Source organism: Tachysurus vachellii, chromosome 4 (genome assembly GCF_030014155.1).
Source record: "Tachysurus vachellii isolate PV-2020 chromosome 4, HZAU_Pvac_v1, whole genome shotgun sequence".
In the NCBI taxonomy this organism is placed as follows: Eukaryota; Metazoa; Chordata; class Actinopteri; order Siluriformes; family Bagridae; genus Tachysurus; species Tachysurus vachellii.
In genome coordinates, this window is record NC_083463.1 from 23,285,942 (window position 1) to 23,304,022 (window position 18,081).

At 35.4% G+C, this 18,081-nt stretch overlaps 1 protein-coding gene across 2 annotated transcripts in view; it reads left to right on the forward strand.

The window, feature by feature from the left end:
* cntn4 (contactin 4) overlaps positions 1-18,081 on the forward strand; it is a 150,914-nt gene that overhangs the window by 83,499 nt on the left and 49,334 nt on the right. For both annotated transcript variants that reach the window (XM_060868386.1, XM_060868385.1), the window contains exons 7-11: positions 795-897; positions 1,178-1,362; positions 4,453-4,592; positions 9,772-9,901; positions 10,662-10,812. In XM_060868386.1, coding sequence (XP_060724369.1) covers positions 795-897; positions 1,178-1,362; positions 4,453-4,592; positions 9,772-9,901; positions 10,662-10,812 — 709 coding nt within the window. The remainder of the gene's footprint in view (positions 1-794; positions 898-1,177; positions 1,363-4,452; positions 4,593-9,771; positions 9,902-10,661; positions 10,813-18,081) is intronic.

Sequence of the window (18,081 nt, forward strand, 5' to 3'; positions counted from 1 at the left end):
CTTCCTCAGGAGAAGTGTGAACACTCAAATCTAGCCCAGATCTGATTTTTTCAAATCAGATTCAGACCACTTCCATATGTGGTCCTGAATCAGACCAAAATCTGATTTTTTCCAATGTGACCGCAGTGTGAACAACCAAGGCAGATTTGATGCGACTTTTACGTCAATCTACATCGACATTCCTCACAATTATGCGCCGGCGAGTACGCACACAAACGTGACTACGCCTACAAAATGGATCAAATAATCAAAAGTTGCCCTCGACATCCGAAAATTTTCAAAACAACATGCGTCTCTGTGCTGCCATTACACAAACATTTAGAAAGAAAAGCGAAAATGCTTACTTCCTCCATAACCTCGCCAACTTTAGCGCAACAGCGTGCTGCATGTGACGTCATTGTTATTGTTCATTTGCGCATGCGGGTCACTTCGAAACAGCAAACAGTACACTGGTATCTGATATAGGCCACATTTTAAAAGGTAATGTGAACAGCCAAACAAAAAAATCAGATCTGAGCAAAATATCCGAATTGAGCATTAAGACTTGCAGTGTGAACACAAGCCTTATACAATCACTGCATATGAATTCTGTTCTCATAAAATAATTAAATAAAGTGACCTTTCCAAAATGCTAAAGTAATATGGATGACAAGAATCAAAAGTACAACCAGAAATCTTGTGGGGGTTTTTTAATCAACATGTCACACAGAATTTTCAAGCAATAAAAACATCACACCCACATTTCAATGTCCATATGAAATGATATTTTATTCAGGGAGTGCTTTTTTTTGCAGGTATTATGGGAGAATATGAGCCAAAGATTGAAGTACAATTTCCAGAACTGGTCCAGGTGGCTCAAGGTGCAACTGTGAAACTTGAGTGTTTTGCTTTGGGCAAGTAAGTGCCCTGAATGTTTACATTTAATTGAAAATAAAAGCATGATAAAATAAACTATGCATCCTATTGATACATATATCACAAATAGAATCCATTAACATTATCTATATAATGTAAAGCTTTTAATTCAATACATTATGCACAAACAATAATAATAATATAAAAATACAGTACATTGCATTTAATTCATTTAATCAGATCACTATATTTACATTTGCTTGAGAACTTTATCCACCTGAAGTTCCATTTTGTATTAATTTTATCTCATTCTCAATCAAAGTCCTGTCCCTTCTATAATATGGAAGCGAGCAGACAGCATCCCATTCTCCCGTAAAGTGGACATGAGGAAGGCCAGTGGCATCCTGGAGATTCCATACTTTGAACAGGATGATGCCGGCACGTATGAGTGTGTTGCTGAGAACTCCAAAGGGCGGAACTCGGTGCAGGGCAAGCTTTCGTTCTATGGTGAGTTCTAACAAGTCGCATGAATATATTGACCATGACAAGCCATATTCATGACAAATTTATTCTGAGGTAAAAGTACAATGTAATGATGGTGTATGCTCCACTAGCTAGATTATAAGGGGGTGGATTTTTAACAGTGCATGAAAATGATTAAAGCTCCCCAGCCATGAAGCCACTAATATTTTTATCCAGATTAAAAAGGATGAAGAGACGACCTTGTACTTCATCTTATCTGTGTGTGTGTGTGTGTGTGTGTGTGTGTGTGTGTGTGTGTGTGTGTGTGTGTGTACCAGATGGCACAGTGACTGACAGGTTAAATGTGCTTTACTTAAAGCATACAGTCACATGTGCCATTCAGGAACTCATTCAGCGTGTCACCATCTGGATAAAGTACAGCACCTGTTATTATTCATTCTGATGATGTGCTTTAGTAATGGACATTGTGTAGTATCAAAGTTAAACTGTATATCCTTGGATTGCAACACAAACTGTTAGGATTTTGTTAGTTATTTAAATTGGAAAAAAAAATATTGAAACGTTAAGTATCTATTTAGATATACTCTTTATAAATCATGGCTGGGATGATTTAGTATGGTTGTAAATGAATACAGCAGTGTGAGGATTATCAGTAATTCATGCACTTTTGTTAGTCATTATGTACATTTGCTTTCCAAGACCATTTTAAATAATAAGAGTTTGAAACATTAAAAACAAGATTTAGATCAGAAATGACTAGACAAACATACTTCTATCCAAGCATAAGTGGCCAGCAGGCATATGCGGAGAAGCATATTTAATATAGACTTTCAAATGAAGGGCTCATGACCTTTTCCCTCCACAACCACACTGGCAAGGCCAAATTGCTCACATGAGACAGCTCCCTATTAAATAACTACCTGTAGGCAACAGGGCGCTGGGATTTATCCTCCCCTTATGGGAGTGCTCCCTATTGCTAGTATCTACATTAGCTTGTGTCTGCATTACTTCTGATGACCAATGGCCCATTTACAGGAATAGCCTTGACAGAGCTGAATGTTTTATTGTCTTTTCCATCTCATTGTTTATATACCCAATTACATGGAAAGCAAGGGGACTTTCTAGAAAGTAAAATTAGGTCAAATTAAAGAGGACATAGTAGTGTGCATAGAAACATAGGAGACTTGAGTATATACTGTATATACAATAAAGTGTAAAAGCACCCTATTTTTTGTCCTAGAGACTACTGATGTTTTTAAAAATCTAAGGGATGTGTGCTTACTGTTCATTATAGTGTATAGCTCTTTATATATAGTTTATAATTTATTTATGAGTAATCTCATTATTTTTGAAGGCATCAGCATTTCTTTTTTTGCCATATGTATATATATATATATATATATATATATATATATATATATATATATATATATATATATATATATATACAGTACTGTGTGTGTGTGGTAATGAAACTCACCAGCACCAGCCTCAGTCTGGTTTGAGGTTAATAATTTACTGTAGTTCTCCTTGATTTTCCATCAATGCCTGCTGCTGTTTCATTTCCCTCTCTTCTCTTTTCTTGCCTTGGTCTATAAGTCAGCCACAGTTATACAGTTGGGTATAACTCATTTCTGTGCCTTAAATAATTTGCTATTATTTACAAGCCACTCTGAAGTATTGAAGCCTGTATATAAAGGACAATATAGCATGCCCTAAGCTGTGCGAATCCTATTTCGGTAGGATTAGCCTACAAATTGGTGCTTCTGTCTTTCTTCCTCTCTGTCCATTTCTGTCTCTTTTTTTCTCTTCGTTTCCCTTTCTTTTTTCTCAGTCAGGTGATAAAAATCTGTAATCTTATTTTGAAGTCCCATGGAATTAGGCCTGTAAGACATTCGTCAGCAGAGCCAGGGAATGTGCCGATCGATAAGCCTATCTCATGTTTATCGCTTCCACCGGCAGTTGAGGGAGACACACTCACCCTCAGTGCAGATGGTTTTTGCACCATTTTCTACTTAGTTCAAAATAAGGGAGCGTCAACAGGATACTAATTTAAAGTACATCAGGAGAGCTATTAATTGTCAGTTTTAGTATATCTATGATACTCTATGTAAGTCATGTTGAGTGATGGTACTAAAATATTTATAAAGACTGCATTGTTTACTGTTATGAGTGATATAAAATTAAATCCTTTTTAATCAAGGATTTCATTTTATTCCAGTTTCTTTTACCTACACTCTCTTTGCATGTGTGCAGTGTTCTGTGTGGGTTACTCATGATGTTGATTTACACCATAGAGGCTAAAAGTCAATACTCTTTCAGCAGGTAAAAGATAGACTGTAGGGACAAGAAGAGGAGGAAAAAACAGCCTCATAAAGATTATAGAAGTTGGAATGGATAAAAGAAAATTACAGAGAAGGCACACTTGCTAGAAATGTTTTAAAAAAAAGAAAGCAATTATAGCTTTGGAGAAAACATGATGTTAAATATGATAAAAAATTGTACTATGCACGTTTTTTTTGATATGTACAAAGTAATGTGATAAAGTGCAAAAGCTAATTTATAGAGTTGCAAAGATGATGGTGTTCTGGAGCATTCATCATTTATTTATTTATTTATTTATTTATTTTCTGTCACAAGGAATGTCCATTAAGGTTGTTCTGAGTATGCTCCTGGGCGTTTACTCAATAATTAACCAGGTTTGAGTTACATGCATTTAAAAGATAGGAATCGATATAACTCATGTATAATTTAAGCATAATCTACTTTAATGGGATTTCTGAAGAAGTTTATGGTAAGGCATGAACAAATGAAAATTCGATACAGTCAAGCAGTGCACCAAACATGATTTCTTTGCAACTGATGTACTCAATATAAAAATATTTGCAAAAATCTATTTAACAGCTTTGCTATATGTTTTTAATCAGCTTGTTACTTTATATGTAACAGTGCATTATTTGAGCAGTCCAACATGCTGAATATGCATCGGTTTGTCACTTAATTATGCGTCATATCCTACAGTACAGAGTGGCTGGTTGGTCTTGCTATTTTGAAAATTTTTTTGCCTGGAACCAATTTGCCTTTTGTTTCCCTTCTTTTTTCTTTGCTATGCAGCTCCTCCACAGATGATTGAAAAACCACAGGACATGCAGAAGGCCATTGATGACTCTCTAGTATGGGAGTGTATGGCCATAGGCAAACCCAAACCGTCCTATAGGTGGATGAAGAATGGAGAAAATTTGGAACCAACAGAGGTTTGTAATACGTCTGAACCTTTTCTTATTAATAATCAAAAATATGCTTGTTAGTCTTACAGCATATATATGTGTGTGTGTGTTCATGCTAAAGCCCTTGAGCAACATTTCTTGTTTTCTTATCTGTTTTGCTATGAACGTTAAAAGACAAACTGCAAAACACACAGAAATAGTAATAATTCTGGGCCATACCAGTTCTCTGTAACACCTGGATACCACCTTGTGCACAGGCACACCAAGATCCTCTAACAAGGTCACACAGTCCCAGATGACCAAGTGTTTGCTATAAATACCATGATCATACACCAGTTACTCTTTCTTCATTTTACTAGTGCACATCAGTTTACAAGATTATAGTATGCATATATCCATTTAGCAGCCTGTAACCGTTTAACCATCTCATTGAACTGTTCCATGGTGAGTTTTCCCTTGTTGTATATTACAAGCATTATTTATAATGACTAAATGTATAATGTAATGCCTGCTAGTCAGTTTTCCCTTATGAGCATTATTGCCCTAATGTTAGTAGGCAGGCTTTAACATAACATGCATTGTTAATTGCTGAACTTGACTCGACTAGATATCCAGTCAGAAGCAGCTTTTTATTTTGAAATGGATATTACCAGCACAGTTCATCCACAGATGCTCACTCCTGCACTCATGCCTGTGTCTGAATTTATAGAAAATCTCTTATATGTTCACAAAATTGACGATATTGAGAAAGCTGTGCCTAGCACACAGAATCGTATATATACAGGTATTCAGTGACACCACTGTCAATATAGGATCCTGGCTCAGAGATGAGTATGGTGAAAAAACTTGCTTGCTGGTTACAAATAATCAGGCCCAGGCAACAGCAACAGACATGGCTCAGATGAAATCAGTGATCCAGAACATGACACTCAGAGGTTTGCACTTTTCAACAGCACCCTCCTTGTAGCTTAGTTATCAATCATTTTTGTCATTTGCCTTATCAGATTCTAGTCTCAACTGGGTCTGAAGATAGGTCTGGATTTGCCTTTGATGGCTCTCACCACCACTGGCAGGCTGTAAGCTAACTATGCTATAAGACAGTTAACTACAGTTTAATGACTTAAGTACAGCTGCATGGTGCAACACATCCCGCAATATTTATTTAAACTCTTTGGCATGGCATGCATAATTGCTGGTTTTGCTGGAAGTATTTTAATGGGAGAATTGGACCAGCTCCAGTTCACATGCTCTCAGGCCCTGTGAAACCTGCTCTGGTTGAAATATTGTATGATATTGCATCTATGAGTGGCCAACTGGATACCCTGGCCAATAGTTTTCCACCACTGGTTTTGCTTCAACTGATTATTCCCACACTCATGATTGCATTGCATTGCAAGATTCAGCAAATAGGCCACAGTAAAAGTCTTATTTATTAGAGTAATATTTCACAAAGATGTCCAGCAAAAATTTGGTTCCCACTGCTGCTTTTACTGGTTGTTGGTTGTATGCCTACATGAGCAGATCTGCTCTCCCAGATAGATGGTAAGACAGGTTGCTTGTGTCTGTGGGTATAACCCCTTGTGGGTGTTGTCATCATCCACCAAAGGCTAGTAGGAGTCCTACTAATCCTAGGTCTAGTAGGGACCTATCGTTTGTAGGGGAGTCCATTATAGACCCTTCATAAAAGCTTGTGTGTTGACTTGAAGGCTGTGTCTTTGAACATTTTTCTTGCTAGCAATCACTTCAAATAAAAGAGGAGTTACATGCTCTGGCCATAAGCTCAGCTTACATGTATTGGTTGCCAGCGGATTCAGGAATGACCTTGTGTCTCAATCCAGGATTGCCCCTCTAGCTGTTAGGAGGGCTGAAATAAAATGCTAGCTATGTAGATAATGGTTCTTCTCTGAGCATGGGATTACATTACCTCTCCCAGCTCAACCAAAAGGTTGTATGGAATAGTTGATATAAGATGAGGGTATGTATATCAAATACTGCATCACACATCAGCACTGTGTGTGACCTTGTTGGAAGAACTCATGGACACAGGGTAGTATGAAAGTGCTCAATTCAATTCCTGATTATTATCCAGGGTTCACAGAATTATTTACATATGTATCCCTAACAATACCTACCACCATATGCTGTTCCATGCTGGTGCAGCTAATAAAAAATTCCAAGAAAAGGTATAATTAGGGGCACCAATATTTTATTTATCATTCAGTGAATGTTCCTGTAATTCAAGCAGTTAATTTTTTTTCTGCTTTTTTATCTTTTTCTATTGAGGAAGGAGTTTGTTTAAATTTGTCAGACCGAAACAAATTACAAAATGGTTCACTGATTCTAGACCACAATGATGACACATACACTGCAATTTTTCCATACATCTCTGAACACAGACGAAGAAGAATTTAATCTCCTTTTACCCACTGGCCAGGAGAAGAAAGATTATAAACCTTTACTGTTTAACAAATATTCTGTCTTTCCTTTTTTACTCTCTTGTACAACAATTCACTGGCACACAATGAATAAGATTCACTTTTTTATCTACTTCATGTAACCCAAGCCTTTTATATATTTAATATTTAATATTCATCGTCTATTTGTTGACTGTTTTAGTGGATTATTGGGCATTAGGGTGATGCTATAACACATGACAATTTTCCTAGAATTCTTACATATTTATTCATATTTATTCTTCTTACTATTTGTTGAATTGATGATGAAGAATATCCTATTTCTCTCAGGATGTAGACATAATAAACAGCAAGGCATAACTTAGCTAAGCTTTCCCCTGGTTGAAGCTTTCCCACACAAGAAAAAAAGAAAACTTCACTAGTCTGTCCTCTCTTAAAACATTTCTCTCAGGATATTGTTTGAAACAAAAGTCACATTTAAATCACGTTTCCCCAGAAATTATTCATATTTAAATAAGGAATTAAATCAATTAAAAATACACTTAATTAACACTTTATTAAAATGCATATTCAGGTAATTATGAACTGCTGATCTCCTATTTTTTATTCTTTTGATTCTTGAGACTTTTCATTGAAAGGTAAACTGGCTACAACAGCAGAAATCCACATCCTGCTAGTCTTTTGCAGCATCTGGCATTTCTGTACTGCCACTTTCTAGATGATTTTTTTTTTAAATATCCCAGAAGATTAACAGTTTTCATAAGTACTGAAACCAGCCCATCTGGCCCCAATGGCCCTGTGGAGGTCAGTAACAGAAGATGACAAATTTTCCCCATACTGTTCTGTTCATAGCCCTGCGATGGGTTGGCACTCCGTCCAGGGTGTATCCTGCCTTGATGCCCGATGACGCCTGAGATAGGCACAGGCTCCCCGTGACCCGAGGTAGTTCGGATAAGCGGTAGAAGATGAATGAATGAATGAATGAATGTTCTGTTCATACAGGTTCTGTATCTGAATGATTCTATGCACTGTGCTCTTGCCGCATGATTGGTTGATTGGATGATTGCATAAATAACAACACAATGGTTTCATGTAGCTATGTATTGTGAGTAATCAATAGTAGGACACAACATAAAAGCCATGGGTTTTAAACATTCAACCTACAAGTTGTTAGACCATATATCCTCAAAGTTTCTAACCACTCTAGAATATTTAGTGTGTTTTCAAATACAATACAAGCCTAATACACATTTATACAAATAATTCTCCATTGGCAAAATATTAGGGGAAAGATTTAGATAAATGAAAGAATCAATACAGGGTATATCACAATTTTCAAATGGCATTGTCTGCATCAGTAATCATTCTGATAAGTAAAGGTCATAGATGCTGCAGAAGCAGCCGCACTGAGTTATGCCATTCACTGATGTTCATTATGCTTAATCAACACAGACTCTTTACCACTTTTATTCTTTCTGCTGTGTGTATCTGAATGGAACATTGCTAAGGTGACCTGTTAAAAACTTTTGCTTTTTGTCTCAGAGGGGTCTTGTGAAAGGAACATTCTCATAAAGACATAATTATTAGACAGTGATATCAGGCATGTACATTGAGATGACCTGGTATTGCAGATGGCCTGCCTCAGGTCCTACCCATACACAAAACACAAAAACTGCTGATTTAAGGAGACCATTACTCTTAATTAATAGAACGTGCCAAGCTCTGCTAAAGTGATATATACCACCATATGCTTTTCCATGCTGGTGGACTCTTATTCTTATCAGATACACCCACAAATTATATCCCCACAAAGATGTGACAACCAACACAACAGATTAGCTTATTACGTTTATTATGTTTTTTATACAATGCATTATTATTATTATTATTATTATTATTATTATTATTATTATTATTATTATTATTATTATGTTTATTATTATTATTATTATTATTATTATTATTATTAATAATAATAATAATAATAATAATAATAATAATAATAATAATAATAATTAGTGATGGTGGGTATTTGTGTGTGTGTGTGTGTGTGTGTGTGTGTGTGTGTGTGTGTGTGTGTGTGTGTGTGTGTGCGCCACTATGAGGGCGGGCTCACCCATTCGACATGCCCTTCTTCTAATGCTCCCAACAGCAGGCTTAGCTATCAGAAAAACATCCCTTCACAAATGGCCATTACACCCATTAGAGGCTGCAAATAACAGATGGGGTCAAGGGCACAGAGAGAGAGAGCGAGAGAGAGAGAGAGAGAGAGGCATCAGTAATCTGGAACTAAAGCTGACAGTTGTTTGCTTTCAGGATGGTTTTAGATTTTATAAGAATCAACGTCTAACAGTTGCTAATACATGCAGTCACTTGTAATGAAAACTGAAAATATCTCCTAATTGTTATGTGAACACAGTCTGGTCTTTTTTATTTGTTTGCTTCATATCATTGGGCTACAAACTCATTAGTTTTTATTGAATTATTTCTGTTGCAACACAATGTGTGGGTAGATCAGCTATAAGGTCACATCTTAAGATAAGACACAGATGTTAAATTGATTGCACAGATGTAAATTACCTACTTAACTACATCTGTCCTGTCATCCTTCCTTCTCTTTCTTTGTCAAATTTATTGTTGTTTTTTTTTCTATTTTCCTCCCCTCTCCAACATTGACAGCAGACAGCATCAAATGAAAAATATAACACACTCCCTGAAAAACACTGCTTTTATGCAGATTACTAATCTAGCTAAAAGTCTCTTAATGGTAATATTTCTTTATTACTTGACAGGAAAGGGTACAGGTGGTTAATGGCGCCCTGTCTATAAGTCGCTTGGTGTTGTCCGATGCCGGAATGTACCAGTGTGTGGCTGGGAACAAATATGGGGAGGTGTTCTCCAATGCAGAGCTCAGAGTGATTGGTAAGTATTTATTTAAGACAAAACCTGATTGACAGATTACCAACTAATGTGTTGTATACTGTATGTTTATATGTGAAGATACTATGAGTGTGTATTATCTGTAGTGTGTGTGTGTGTCTGTGTCTGTGTGTGAGTGTTATGTCTATTTGAAAACCTGATTATGGTTATTGCTGATTTATCCACTTAAGCAGATGTGACAATACTCACTCATTTTCACCATTCCCTTCATCCTCCTCTGCTCCAAGCTCCTTCTGATTATTGTTTTGTGATCATTCTACTAGAAAACAAAAAGCCAATGTCACTTAAATGGTAATGTGGCAGAGGGATTAAAGAGAATGTAAAGGAGACAGCTAGTAATTGACATCAGTTCCTCACAAATGTACAGTAAATCAGGGGCCTTTTAAAAGATGGGAGGAGTAGTGGAAATGATCATAATAAAAGCTCAGCCAAGCATAAGAAAACGTGGAGGAAAAACCTCAAGTACATGACATTTTCCCTTTGTTTTTCCTACCGAAGAAAATGAATGGGTGGTAATTAAAGTGTGTATATTTAGCTCAACCTCCACTCCGCCATCTCATTTCAGTGCGCACACACATATACACATATACAGAGCCACATACACATTTCATTCAGCACACAGCAGAGAAAGGATTTATGAAATAAAATAATTTATTAATATCTCTTTTGAAAAATCATATTTAAATCCTTCATCTTTGCCACTGACTGATCAAAAGTGGCCTGTGACTCTGTCATGTTTCAGCTGTGGCTCCAGATTTTGGAGCAAATCTGTTGAAGAGCCACATTCTTGTAAAGGAAGGAGGTGACGTGCTGATTGACTGCAAGCCGAAGATGTCTCCCAGAGGCTTGATCACCTGGAAAAAAGGCAATGAGGCACTAAGAGAGAATAGCAGGTATTTCACAGTAGATCCTTTTCAGCCTTTTTCCCACCAGTAAAGGACCAGTGTTGATACCACTGATTGTTCCACCAATGTAAGCGTTGCAACAGGTTTCCAATTCAACTTATTGCAATCAAGGCTGATTGGGTCCTTTGTTTCACTTATTCAGTTTTATTTCTGGCTTTGAAAACATCAAATCATTCACTTATACACAGAGGAGAGAGCTGATGTTGGTTGATTTTTTATTGATTATGCTAACTCTATATTGCTTAGAGAGCAGTGTTCTGATGAGAGGCAGAGGTGGCAAAAATACACACATCCTTTACTCAAGTAGAAGTACAGATACTAATTTTTTAAAAGACTCCAGTAAAAGTTGAAGTAATGACTACACTCTTTTACTCAAGTTAAAGTAAAGAAGTATGGGCTCTGACATGTACAGTACTTAAGTAAAAAGTCGCCGTTACTACTACCTGTTTAGTGTCATGCTGGTAACTGGACGTCATGTACACTGTGCTGTGAGACCCTCTTGGTTTCCCACAACTTCATTTGCTTTGATGAGGGGCCTTCATCTGACGATCTTCTTTTTAGAGCAGTTGAAGTGAGCTGGGTATACCTCTCCAAGTGATTGGTGTGCTTTCTCTAGAAGGGACAAGTAGATTTAAGAAACACACAGACACATAGGACATAGAAAATTAATTGAACTAACAGAATTACAGTTCCTTAAAAGTAAACATTATGCACCTGGGGGTGATATAATGATGGTGAATTAAGTTAATTAATATTCCAATAAAAATAGCAGCTACTGTAGCTAACATTACAAATGTATAGTTAGCAAAGTTAACTAACATTCACTAATCAAGCAAACACATGTCCGAAATGTGCATTCATAAAAATTTATGCTAACATTACAGACATAGCAAACACTATTATTACTGAAAACATTAAAATGGCTCATGACAAGAAAGATAACAAAACATTAGATTACCTCTATGTGCTTTCTCAAATTTGATGGCGAATTCTTGAAAGCCAGCACTTCGTGTTTTTTGGGTTGACACAATTCACAACGCATTCGCCAGGATTCCTTTTTGATGCCGATTATTTCAAACAACCCCCTCATATATGGCCATGGGTGTTCAGGAATGTCCTCGTTGTTAGTTATTTTAACATCGGTGACTCCCTCTGAATTAACATTAGCCATTCCTTTTGTAGGCGTGCTGCTCATTGTTAGCTCCGCTATCCTTAGTCTATGTCTGATAGCCAGTAAATAATACACCAGTGACATGGTGAAAAAGCCACACAATGATAGGATGATAGGCTGGAAACAGCACTCAATGAGAAGAAATAATACTAAAAGTAACGAGTCTGTTTTGAAAATGTAAGAAGTAAAAAGTACAGATATTTGTGTAAAAATGTAATGAGTAAAAGTAAAAAGTTGTCCGAAAAATAAATAGTGGAGTAAAGTACTGATACCAGAAAAATTTACTTAAGTACAGTAACAAAGTATTTTTACTCCGTTACTTCCCACCTCTGATGAGAGGTATAGTAGAAAGCCAGTACCATACTCTATGCTTGGAACAACATTAAAGGAAAGGTCTATTTTCGCAATTTTATTTTTCTCATATTGTTTTTCTTCATGGCACCAAAAATACAGATGCTGAATTGTACCATTTTTCTCCAGCTGCAGCCATGCAAGATACATTCTCAAGCAAGAAGTGCACACTTAGCAATCTAAGCATCTATGTGATGATATACTAAAGATTCATGCCTTTGGTGGGTTTTTACTATCAGATGGACTATCAGACTATGTAGTTCCAGCTTTTTGCTATGGCTATCCTTGATTTTTCATGGGTTTTATCTCTCAAACACCAAAGGTTTACACTGCAAGATAATCGTAGCAAGTGGCAAATTCTTGAATATAGTCTAATTTATCTATTATTTTCTAATGTACTGCAAGATTACAATAATATATAACATTATTACACTTCTTTTTGGATAATCTTACTCCTTTAAATTTACTGATTATATTGGCATATTATGTTGGCAGAATATGTAGCTAGTTTTAAGCATCTATTACTAAAAAAAGAAAAATTATCTGACAATAGAATAAGAAAATGTGAAGTTAAAAATGAATAAACTAGGAAATACTAGATTAATTTAACTAAATACAAGATATTGTCTAGATTTGCTAGTACTTCTTTTTTCTTTTTTTTTTGCAGTGTGTAATAGGTTGGTTTAGGTTTTCTCTCTCTCTCTCTCTCTCTCTCTCTCTCTTGCTCTTCAAGCATCACAGGCTTTGCTAATTTTCACAGCTGTGTGGGTGTTAATGCAGCCTCACGACCCCCAACACGCTGACCTTATCAACACAATCTCCTCCCTGCGTGAATTACAGTGGCAGGTAGAGCGTCTCAGATCAGAAGGGATATGTGTGTGTGTGTGTGTGCGTGTGTGTGCGTGTGCATATGAATGTGTGTGCATGTATATGTGAATGTGTGTATGTGTGTGTATGTTTTTTGTTTATGAAAGAGTAGGAGAGAAAAAGAGGCCACATCACAGCTGCCCATCGTTTACATATCCAAAGTCGGTGTTGATGCTTGTCAAACAAAGTGGCTGGATGTTTGCATGTCGGTTTTGCTGTTGGCGTCCTTCAGCTGTTCTGTGTGTGCACCCAAGAGGAACAGAGTGTTTCAAAGAACTCCGTATATGCACATAATTTTTGACTAGTGTGGGTAGTTCATTGAGTAGTTCTTAAACAACCACCAAAGAGATGAGTAAAATACAGTACTTCTCCAAATGTGGGAATATTTATTTTTATTTAACTTGAAATGAAATTTAAAAAGGAGACCTATCATTTAATTTTATTGGCAGTGTGTATTCTGCGTGTAGCACAGTTGCTTGTTTACATGGTAAAGACATAGCAAGTTATAGTATTTATTTGTTTGTTTGTATTGTTGCCTAGTATAGTAAGAATATAAATAATGTTTAATCTAAAAAAGACAGCATAAAGATATATAAAAATAATATATTCTTCTCTTTTTCATAATATTTACATAATCAAGTATGAAAAACAGACAGATTTGAATTTTTAAGGTATCTCTTTTAGTCAAGTCTAATTAAAGTAATTTAAGCAAAATAATACATTTTGCTAAAGAAAGTTGCTTTTGAAAGACTTTTGTCTGTTATTCATTCTATGCTATTAAGTAAAGAAAACCTTAGAGGATTAAATATTGAGTACAGATTTACAGATCGTAAAGATGTACATCCTCTAATGTTTTTGACCACATACTGTACATGTCTACATAGTTCTTGGCTTGTAGATAATTAAAAAAGAATGCTTGTATGTCAGATTGTATTGTGGTGGATTAAGCCTTGTCAGAATGCTGTATTGCATTGTCAATACCTGGAATCAAGCCAAGCAACTTTTTGCAGGTCCAAGTATATTGTTAAAAAATGCTGACATTTTTTTTTTGCATGCACATACCCACACCCACCAACCACCAACACACACACACACACACACACACACATACACACCACCACCACCACCAAAATAAAACCCATGTGTGTTAGTATAGATAAGTATTGCTATGTACAAAGTACATCTTTCATTCTTTTTTCTTTCTTTCTTTATTAGACATTATTTCTTGTCTTATACATTATTAAATCAATTACACAGCAGCATGTATAAAAGTGGTTTTATATAGTTTTTTGTTTGCTTTTTGTTTCATTTTGATTTATGTTTTTGTTGTCATTGATCCTTTTTACTTCTTTTGAATTCCATTACACAGCTGAAATAATGCTGCCACCACTATTGATGCTCAAGGCTAATAAGTAGTTGGCTATGCTTTTTAATGCATTTCAGTGAAGGTAAAGTGTACACACCTGTCTGGAAGCCAAGAATAATCAAAGCAATGTGTGTGTGAAATCCTTATGTAAGATTAATTGCCTTAATTGCATTGAGCTCTACTCAGTGGAGCTGGATGAAGGGAAGTCAGTGTCAATGGCAGGGTAATCCATCTTCATAGCAGCAGCCCCTCCTTTTTTCCGATGCTGGAATAGGAGGGAAAAGGAAGGAGCCAGAAAGGAATGAGAGCTAAGTGGTGGAGGTGTTTGTGCTAATTTATTTTTCTTCTTGACAGTCCTAGATGACATGAGCTTAAAGAGGAGGTTAAGATGGCAGAGATTGTCTAAAGACCAGTCAGTTTACCAATTGTAGTGTAGTGTATTTCACAGTAAGTACATAAGATTTATATTACATTAATTTACATGTATTTACATACATATATTAGTTTACATGTATGTATAGGTATGCTCTTTAAACATGGCAGAAGGCAAATTTATTATTCTAAATTGCCTCTAGGTGTGAATAAGTGTGTGAATGAGTGTGTATTCCAGCCAGGGTTTTCGTGGGAAAGGCTCTGAATATGCTGACAAGAAGATTGCTTTCACTGAAGATGAATGGATAAAAAAAATTATGTGAATTGAGCATATCTTGGAATTATATTTACTGTGTTTTGTTTATTATAACTGATCTCATATCTGTGGGAAATTAATGGGTATTGAACCTATGACACTGTCTGTAGTCACCCAATCTTTCATTTAGTTAAAATGTCAAGAATAGTTTTAAGGACATAGTGGTGATATTGAGACTTTTCAGGTTACCAGTGATGATTGCGCAAGCTCATTTCAGATGAAGATAATTTTTTTCATGCTCTGTTCATTGCACAAATGCACAGTGACCAGTTCAGAGTAATGAGTTCATCAGAAGTCATGACTTCATGCACTCTGGAACCTGAGAGACTTAAGCATTACACTAGTCAATTGTGCAAAGTGGTTATAGCTTTTGCATCATATTTACAGTTCATTAGAACACTATGCATTACTAGTGGATTAACATGTCTTAACAGGGTCTTCAAAATGTACAGCATAAAGAATTTGAAAAAGACAAGTATTAGAGAATCATTTTTTTTTTTTTTTTTTTTTTTTTTGTTAAACTTAAAGTTACATATACGAACAAAGATAATGACTATAGCACTATATATAATATAATATATAAATAAATTCCATTTATTAAACCAAAACTTGAATCATATGCAGTTATGCGACATGAGTGTCAGGTCATTTGCATATTCAACACAGCCATAACAATATGAATATGTAATTATAAAAAGGATATTCTTTTTTAAAAGGGGAGGAGGGGTACAGTACTGGCATTTTTACATTTAAATATTTGATGTATGCTTGTATCAAGGGTGATTTATTAAAGTATTTAGAGAATCAGTATAGGATTTACAGCTTGTAAAATTAGAACCTAATGCTCCTTTCTGTTTCTTTAGTTAAGTCCAAAAGGACAATTCCTACTCTAAGCCAGGGCAAAAATTATTGAATAAACAATAAACAATAAACAACAAGAGTAATACTAGAAAGAATTCACACATATAGGTAAGTGCTTAACAGCTAATTGAAATTGGCACATGCTGAGGTTACTTGAAGATAATGCTCTTGGTTAGCACCAAACATTTACAGAAATAAAGAATGGAAGAGAAAGCGAGAGACCCATAAAGACTGTACACTCTAGCTCATAAAGTGAGTGCTATCTTGACAATTTCTATTTAAAAGCACATATGCCATGTGGGCTTTATTCCAGGTGAGTCAGGACTCAAAAAGGCAGCAGACGGACGTGCGGGTAACAGCACCACACTCACTGTCGCATGTTCGACAGCCAATTATCATATCTAATTATAGGCTGTACCATACTATATTCTTATATCAGAACTGGGCATTAATTCTTAATTTGATTGTATGTATTCATTTATTTATTTAATTATTTATTCATGAAAATAAAAAATAGTGGTGTAATTTACACTTGCAGAAAAATACTGATTGTGTACAAAACAACTTTAATATAAGTTCTTGGGAGAGGGAGGCTGCTAATTCTAGCAGAAGCATCCTCACCCTCATCCTCAGCATCACATTTCACCCTGTAAATTCTTGTTATCACCTGTATCTTGTTTAAGGGCTTATTAACTCTTATCCAGAGTGACTTTGAGATAACTTCATATCTGTTGTTTGTTTCTTATGTTGATATCATGAGGATATTAGATATTTTCCATCAGTCTGAGTGTCCTAATTTGTGGTATCTTGTCTGCAAGTAAAGGCAGGTCAAAGACAAAATGATCATTCGACTTTAATACTATATATAAAATTATATAATTGTTTAAAACAATATATAATTAATTTATGCTCTTCTAGAAATTTCTAAAAAAAAAAAAAAACGCTGATTTTATCACAACACCTGTTCTGTGCTTCAAAATCAGGACTGCTATTCTACAGTGTATTCATATTAAATATTACAAATTCCTTTAATAAATGTAGTACTGCATTTTCTCTATATGACTTCAGAACTGATGCATAATAGATGGCCTTTGTTATCCCAAAGTTGATTATTTTCCTGTAACGTCATGTCCAAAGTTTTATTCTTTTTATACCACAGCATTTTCCTACTCTAGAATTTTCTGTTCATTAAATGTTGGCACATCATGCTGTTTTTTGGTTTACAATTAATTAATGTTGTATAATGTTCTTTTGTAATCGTGTTATGAATTACATTCAGCATGTAGCATGTACAAATACAGTAGCATGACAAATACATATTAACTGCACCGGTTGGAAGGAGCATCAGGATAAAGACAGCCAGACAGCATAATTGTGCAAAGCTGAGCAGAAAGACTGAGCCTATTGCAGAAGAGATTACATAAGAGAATCCAACATAGTTCATTGATGACTTACCTAGACTGTGCTCTGTGATCCCACAACAATTTCACCATGGTATTTGTGCTACCACATCAGTCTGTCCAACACTGGACTGGGTGTTCTGTGTAAGATGTAAGAAATAAAATATGAAACATTACGCTGTTCTAGATAAATAATGACTACAGGTTATATAAACAAATACCTGTTAGGGATTTGTAAATTTTCTATATTTATTCTATTATTTATTACACTTATACCACAACAGTTTGGCAATATATCTATATCTTCTACTTGAAGGGAAAGTTATACCTTATTGTTTTTTTTAAATATATTTTCTCCTTACAGAATGCTGCATATTTATACCAATTTTTCTGTTAAATAACCTCAAAAATCTGTTTATTGGTAGCTGTTAATTTATACGAGCATTTGCTATACATCATGTTCTAAATGTCATATTTCATTTTTTTCTCATCAAGTCATTTAAATTCCTTGCACAGTTTGTAATTGAACATCTGCTTGTAACTGATGTCCAAA